The 8,317-nt window shown below is 46.2% G+C and overlaps 1 protein-coding gene across 1 annotated transcript in view; it reads left to right on the top strand.

The window, feature by feature from the left end:
• The window catches only part of CREB3 (cAMP responsive element binding protein 3), a 21,688-nt gene extending 15,528 nt beyond the window's left edge, over positions 1–6,160 (top strand). Inside the window, exons 7-10 of the mRNA XM_077281281.1 lie at positions 4,071–4,139; positions 4,930–5,014; positions 5,131–5,215; positions 5,561–6,160. Coding sequence (XP_077137396.1) covers positions 4,071–4,139; positions 4,930–5,014; positions 5,131–5,215; positions 5,561–5,985 — 664 coding nt within the window. The 3' untranslated portion in view covers positions 5,986–6,160. The remainder of the gene's footprint in view (positions 1–4,070; positions 4,140–4,929; positions 5,015–5,130; positions 5,216–5,560) is intronic.
• The last annotated feature ends 2,157 nt before the right edge of the window (positions 6,161–8,317 follow it).

Genomic DNA, 8,317 nt, shown 5'->3' with positions numbered 1-8,317 from the left:
GCCACCCTTCTCCTCAGTGTGATATAGTAATATATATAGTAATATGGCTGCCCTTCTCCTCAGTGTGATATAGTAATATATATAGTAATATGGCTGCCCTTCTCCTCAGTGTGATATAGTAATATATATAGTAATATGGCCGCCCTTCTCCTCAGTGTGATATAGTAATATATATAGTAATATGGCTGCCCTTCTCCTCAGTGTGATATAGTAATATATATAGTAATATGGCCGCCCTTCTCCTCAGTGTGATATAGTAATATATATAGTAATATGGCCGCCCTTCTCCTCAGTGTGATATAGTAATATATATAGTAATATGGCCGCCCTACTCCTCAGTGTGATATAGTAATATATATAGTAATATGGCCGCCCTTCTCCTCAGTGTGATATAGTAATATACAGTGCCTACAAGTAGTATTCAACCCCCTGCAGATTTAGCAGGTTTAATAAGATGCAAATAAGTTAGAGCCTTCAAACTTCAAACAAGAGCAGGATTTATTAACAGATGCATAAATCTTACAAACCAAAACGTTTTGTTGCTCAGTTAAATTTTTATACATTTTAAACATAAAAGTGTGGGTCAATTATTATTCAACCCTTAGGTTTAATATTTTGTGGAATAACCTTTGTTTGCAATTACAGCTAATAATCGTCTTTTATAAGACCTGATCAGGCCGGCACAGGTCTCTGGAGTTATCTTGGCCCACTCCTCCATGCAGATCTTCTCCAAGTTATCTAGGTTCTTTGGGTGTCTCATGTGGACTTTAATCTTGAGCTCCTTCCACAAGTTTTCAATTGGGTTAAGGTCAGGAGACTGACTAGGCCACTGCAACACCTTGATTTTTTGCCTCTTGAACCAGGCCTTGGTTTTCTTGGCTGTGTGCTTTGGGTCGTTGTCTTGTTGGAAGATGAAATGATGACCCATCTTAAGATCCTTGATGGAGGAGCGGAGGTTCTTGGCCAAAATCTCCAGGTAGGCCGTGCTATCCATCTTCCCATGGATGCAGACCAGATGGCCAGGCCCCTTGGCTGAGAAACAGCCCCACAGCATGATGCTGCCACCACCATGCTTGACTGTAGGGATGGTATTCTTGGGGTCGTGTGCAGTGCCATCCAGTCTCCAAATGTCACGTGTGTGGTTGGCACCAAAGATCTCGATCTTGGTCTCATCAGACCAGAGAACCTTGAACCAGTCAGTCTCAGAGTCCTCCAAGTGATCATGAGCAAACTGTAGACGAGCCTTGACATGACGCTTTGAAAGTAAAGGTACCTTACGGGCTCGTCTGGAACGGAGACCATTGCGGTGGAGTACGTTACTTATGGTATTGACTGAAACCAATGTCCCCACTGCCATGAGATCTTCCCGGAGCTCCTTCCTTTTTGTCGTTGGGTTAGCCTTGCCTTTTCGGACAAGCCTGGCCTCGGCACGAGAGGAAACTTTCAAAGGCTGTCCAGGCCGTGGAAGGCTAACAGTAGTTCCATAAGCCTTCCACTTCCGGATGATGCTCCCAACAGTGGAGACAGGTAGGCCCAACTCCTTGGAAAGGGTTTTGTACCCCTTGCCAGCCTTGTGACCCTCCACGATCTTGTCTCTGATGGCCTTTGAATGCTCCTTTGTCTTTCTCATGTTGACCATTATGAGTGCTGTTCACAAGTTTGGGGAGGGTCTTAAATAGTCAGAAAAGGCTGGAAAAAGAGATAATTAATTCAAACATGTGAAGCTCATTGTTCTTTGTGCCTGAACTACTTCTTAATACTTTAGGGGAACCAAACAGAATTCTGGTGGGTTGAGGGGTTGAATAATAAATGACCCTCTGAAACAACTTTTCACAATTTTTTAAAAAAATAAGCAAAGAAATAACGTTCTTTTTTGCTGCAGTGCATTTCACACTTCCAGGCTGATCTACAGTCCAAATGTCACAATGCCAAGTTAATTCCAAATGTGTAAACCTGCTAAATCTGCAGGGGGTTGAATACTACTTGTAGGCACTGTATATAGTAATATGGCCGCCCTTCTCCTCAGTGTGATATAGTAATATATATAGTAATATGGCCGCCCTTCTCCTCAGTGTGATATAGTAATATATATAGTAATATGGCCGCCCTTCTCCTCAGTGTGATATAGTAATATATATATATAGTAATATGGCCGCCCTTCTCCTCAGTGTGATATAGTAATATATATTGTAATATGGCTGCCCTTCTCCTCAGTGTGATATAGTAATATATATAGTAATATGGCCGCCCTTCTCCTCAGTGTGATATAGTAATATATATAGTAATATGGCCGCCCTTCTCCTCAGTGTGATATAGTAATATATATAGTAATATGGCCGCCCTTCTCCTCAGTGTGATATAGTAATATATATATATAGCAATATGGCCGCCCTTCTCCTCAGTGTGATATAGTAATATATATAGTAATATGGCCGCCCTTCTCCTCAGTGTGATATAGTAATATATATATATAGCAATATGGCCGCCCTTCTCCTCAGTGTGATATAGTAATATACATAGTAATATGGCCGCCCTTCTCCTCAGTGTGATATAGTAATATATATAGTAATATGGCCGCCCTTCTCCTCAGTGTGATATAGTAATATATATAGTAATATGGCCGCTCTTCTCCTCAGTGTGATATAGTAATATATATAGTAATATGGCCGCCCTTCATTTCTGTGTGATATAGTAATATATATAGTAATATGGCCACCCTTCTCCTCAGTGTGATATAGTAATATATAGTAATATGGCCGCCCTTCTCCTCAGTGTGATATAGTAATATATATAGTAATATGGCCGCCCTTCTCCTCAGTGTGATATAGTAATATATATAGTAATATGGCCGCCCTTCTCCTCAGTGCGATATAGTAATATATATAGTAATATGGCCGCCCTTCTCCTCAGTGTGATATAGTAATATATATAGTAATATGGCCGCCCTTCTCCTCAGTGTGATATAGTAATATATATAGTAATACGGCCGCCCTTCTCCTCAGTGTGATATAGTAATATATATAGTAATATGGCCACCCTTCTCCTCAGTGTGATATAGTAATATATATAGTAATATGGCCACCCTTCTCCTCAGTGTGATATAGTAATATATATAATAATATGGCCACCCTTCTCCTCAGTGTGATATAGTAATATATATAGTAATATGGCTGCCCTTCTCCTCAGTGTGATATAGTAATATATATAGTAATCTGGCCGCCCTTCTCCTCTGTGTGATATAGTAATATACGTATAGTAATATGGCCGCCCTTCTCCTCAGTGTGATATAGTAATATGGCCGCCCTTCTCAGTTACGTCCTTAAGCCCCATCCAGGGATCCATCCCCCATCCATCCATCAGCTTCCTACACCACTTCCCCCTAGACCTTGCTCTGAGAGGCGACGGTTCTCCTTCATCAGAAATCTTTGTGTAAGAAGGGCCACAGGTTCTCACTAGGGTTTAGGTCTGGCGAGGCAGAGGCCAGGTCAGTATTCCTCCATGTTTATGGCCTTTCCTGGCCCTGTGATGGAGCCTCGTCCTGCAGAACGGTCCTGGTTTTCTGTAGTGACACAGACTGTTTCTTTCTCCACTGCTGGGAAAAAGTGTGTTCTAATCACCGGCAGGAGGTTTAGGAGGTGACTGTGGTCCATCTCCAACCTGAAAAGTTCCAACGAGATCCTCTGTAACAATCCCACCCATAGCAGTGTCGTCCTTCACCTCGCTGGGGTCTGAGGGGAAGTGGAGGCCTGTGCCCTGGTACTGATCTGCCGCCGACCCTTCCATCTGCTTCATCCAGAGTCCCTCATCTTATCAGTCCATGAAACCTGGGAGCAATCAGTATCAGATATTTCCAGTCGTTTCCACTTCTGTGTCTTGCTCAGTGGTGGTCGGGCTCAGCCTCCTCTGTGTGGTACTGGTTCAGTGATCTGTGTCCTGTCTATACTGGGACGTCTGTCGTGAAATCTTTTTTTTAATCCATTTTGCTTGAGAACGAGCTGCTAATAAATTTGTACATCCTGGTAGGGGTGTGTGTATAATGTGTGTGAATATCTGTGTCCTCTCCTCCATAGGGTCACTGCGTGCACCGCTCACAATCAGGAGTTACAGAAGAAGGTTCAGCAGCTGCAGAGACAAAACTAGTGAGTGCCACAATGTGTCCACAATGTGTCCACCATGTGCTCCATGTAATGGGAACCTGACAGCCGATCCTCGGGGAGCAGGTATCGGACTGTGGCTGTACGATCTCCACCAGGTATGTTCAACGCTAAAACGCTGCGGCATTTCAGAGAAAAAACATAGTTTATAGGCCACCCTTGACTGAGCCTCACCGGGGACCGAACCTCACCAGGGACTGAGCCTCACTGGGGACTGAGCCTCACCGGGGACTGAGCCTCACCGGGGACTGAGCCTCACCGGGGACTGAGCCTCACCGGGGACTGAGCCTCACCGGGGACTGAGCCTCACCGGGGACTGAGCCTCACCGGGGACCGAGCCTCACCGGGGACTGAGCCTCACCGGGGACTGAGCCTCACCAGGGACCGAGCCTCACCAGGTGCCGAGCTGCACCGGGGACCGAGCTTCATCAGGGACCGAGCCTCACCGGGGACAGTGCTTCACCAGGGACCGAGCCTCACCGGGAAAGAGTCATACAGCCAAGGTCTGATACCTGCTGCCTGTGACTTGGCAGAAAGTATCAGCTCTCAGGATCCCTTTAAGTAATGATGTCATGTAACCATGTCAGGTGCCACCATTTTGTATTTTTCTTGGTGGTGATTTTCCTGTAGGCGGTGACTTTAAGCATGTCGTGTATTTATGGTTTCTTTATGTAATTAGTTGCCACGTCCTCCTGTTTTGAGCCCCGCCCTTATGTTCCCCTGATTAGTAATTGCCATCAGCCATACAGTAACAGCAGCTTCTGCTCCTCTGCAGCTCGCTCGTCCAGCAGCTGAGAAACCTGCAGGCTCTGCTCAGCCAGTCTGGAGCCAAGACCACGTCCTCCAGCACATGTGTAATGGTGAGTGTGCACGGCCGGCCCGGGTGCCTCTGCGAAGGTCCTGTGCTGCATGTTGGTGAATCTACCCTTCTGCCAGGCACTAGCCCTCATCCTGGCCATCTCCCTTTCCCCTCCAGGTCCTGGCGCTGTCTTTTTGCCTCATTCTCTTTCCCAGTCTCTATCCATTTGGGCTGAATATCGGCCAACGTGACCTGCGTGGAGGTAAGTCCTGGAGCTCAGGCCGTCAGCGTTTTGTGAGTGTTCATGGTGTGAATATGTCGCCTCTGACAGTTGTAGATGTGTCGTGTTTTATAGAAAGGTGAACTCGTAATATATGTACCCCCCCATTCCCTAGTTACAGTATATGTGCCCCCATCCTATACGTTAAATGGGAAGCCCCTCTCTTTTCCCTCGCTCACCCTCAGTGTGTGTTTGAAGGCAATTATAGGTGATGTCTGATAGCTGGACTGTCCCTAGTGAAGGTCAGAACTTGGAGTAGGAAGCTGGGGGCACGGTTGTATAAGGTATGTGGTACATGCTGTACATCACATTGTGCTCTTCTTTCAGTTGTTCATTCTCGTCAGCTGCGTGGAGTCCCCGACGCTCCCTCATTAGGCGTTGTCCCCACAGACACGGAAATACGTGTGGAAAAAGTGGTTTTAGAAAGGTCTCCAGCGGGTCCCTCTCATGAGCCCCCTCAGCTGGACCTGTCCCACCAGGAGCTACATCTGGAGCAGTCCCTTCAGGGTGCACAGAACGACACCCCTGAAATCCAGGACGTGGGAACTGCTGAATCTAAACCTTCTATCAACAGTAATTCCTCCTCAGACCTTGATACAAAGAAGCTGCCTGCGGCCAAGGGGCAGCCGGACCCTGTACCCAGCCACTTCTCCGACCCACCGGAAACATTGCCTCTCATACAGGACCAGGGGGTGTGGCTGGAGAAGGGGCGCAGCGTCATCATTAGTCCGCTCCACTCGGACGAGATGTAAATAGACTGCCGGGGTCCAGGCCTCATCCCTTCCTGCGGGGACCCCCTCATCGTGTATGGGCGGAAGCACTCTCTTGAAATGGTCTGAGGGATTTGTTATGATTTGTGTTGCACTGAGATTTGTATATATTTATATTCTGTCATGTAATAAAGCGGACGTATGTCATTATAAATCCCCCAAATGTCTCATTCTATAGAACACCCATCTCTCCTGTCTCATCTGTCTCCCGTTACAGACTTATATAGGGGTGCAGGAGCCCTGGGGTAATGACGTCTGCGATTCCCTCTATGGAGGGATTTGCCTTCTTTTTCTCACTAAACCTTATTTTCACAGCTGGATCAGTACAAAATAAACCATCAATGACCTGGTTAGAAGATGAGCAGCACCAAGCTTCCAACTGCTGCAGCCACACAGGGAAACCTGGATTAATGGACATCGGTGGTCGTCTGTATTACTGAAGAGTCTTCATGCCCTATCACAGAGGTCTCCAACGTTTCTGACCTCGGGAGCCACATTCACCTCTCAGAGAGGGTCGCGAGCCACATTCAGCTCCCGCCCCCTCACAATAGTGGCAACCAAAGCTCCCATTACAGGCATAATGCTAACCAAAGCTTTTCCACAAAAATCAATCACCCCAAAGCAGTATACAAAGATCCAGGGGTTCCTATAATACCTCCCATTCAGTATTCTCCTATAAAGCACTCCCAAGACACTGTCACATCCAGCTCCTCTGACAGGTGGTGTCGTCTCCAGCGTACCATAATTAAATCACCTCAAACCCCCTAAGACCAGTATATGTGCATCCAGATCTGCTCTTCTGTGCAGGGCTGCGCACAATATTCACCATTTTCAGATGTGCTCTTTATATCTGATAGAACTGGAGCTAATGCACCAAGCTGACAAACATCCACGAGCCACAATTCATGGAACCGCGAGCCACATGTGGCTCCCGAGCTACAGGTTGGGGACCCCTGCATCTTGGACTTGGGCACCTGGAAGACAGCACACTTCTTGTGAGGTAATGCCCGGTCAGCAGATAGCAGCTTCTGCTCCTCAGTGTGGAATCCCCCATGACCACCACTCTCCTTTTCTTCTTCACCACAGCTCTTCTTTTTATCCCTTCAAGAGGCTTCTGATTTCTTGCTTGGGTGTTCCTTGTGGGCAAAGCACTTTTTTGATGCACATCTTCATAATTGTCCTGAGTGAGAGCCTGGTCGGTTCTGGGTGCTGACTGCCTCCTCACCTCCGGCTTCTTAGGTCACATGCTTCCCTTTCTCTTCTTCTGCAGGTACATTGAAAGGTGCTTCTCTCCGAACATTCTGAATTAGTTATCTGTACTCTGTCAATATCTTCTGCAGGAACGATGAAAAGCTCTACTCTCGGAATGTTCTGAAGAGCTTCTTCTGCCCTGTCAGGAAATCCTCATCTTCTTTGAGCTTCCATGTAGCAATTTTCTCCTGGAGAATTTGCATCTTTTTCTCGTAACAGTCACAAATTGTATTTCTGGCCCGTAAAGTTTCTTTTCCTTCGGCAAGTCTGTAAACATAGCACACATTGCAGCCCACCATATGGGGAATCTCGTGCTCCATGTAGAATGAAACAAATTTCTGTGGAAACGCTGTAAAGATTTGCACGCCATTAGGCGTGCATAACTTCCTCAAATCAGCTCGATCCAGTTACACCCAAAGATCCTCAGACTCACGAAGACTCTTCACTTTCCCCAGAATGCACCCAGAATATGCAAATTATCTCCCTCGAGCTTAAATTCCCAGTTTTAAGATTTATTTCAGTAATTCACCATAGGAGCTCCATACCTTGACAGAATATAGTCAAATATAAATGTTATTTTATTTCATAAAACAATGTTAAAAAGTGAATGTAAAACCAACCACCACCTTAAAATAATTATAATATAGACACAAATAGAAAAGCCAGGGGGAGATGCCTTGGATTGCTCTACTACTGAACAGCCCTACCTGACAGTAGAGGTAGGCACCCTATACCTGCGCAATGGCACCCCCACTCCTCACCCTGCTGTCCCCATAAAGTCGTGTGTCCGAATCACAGGATATTTTTATCAACCCCACTGCTGACACCAATATGTCATGAATCACGGGGATATTTTATCATCCCCACCACTGACACCAATATGCATGAACCGTGGATGTTTGGCTGCCTCTGGTTCTTTTCTGAAGGGGATTTATTTATATCCCAGTTCCGGTTTGGAACTTGCATCTCTCTGGCGTCCCCCTTACCCTCAGGTCAGACGGTACTGCACCTAGGATAATTAGTCACCAGAAAGGCTGCCCGCTATGTACTGGATATTGGGCAC

Source organism: Ranitomeya variabilis, chromosome 1 (assembly GCF_051348905.1).
Source record: "Ranitomeya variabilis isolate aRanVar5 chromosome 1, aRanVar5.hap1, whole genome shotgun sequence".
Taxonomy (NCBI): Eukaryota; Metazoa; Chordata; class Amphibia; order Anura; family Dendrobatidae; genus Ranitomeya; species Ranitomeya variabilis.
The sequence above is the reverse complement of the archived record's forward strand: the minus strand, read 5'-3'. Positions and strand labels throughout refer to the sequence as shown.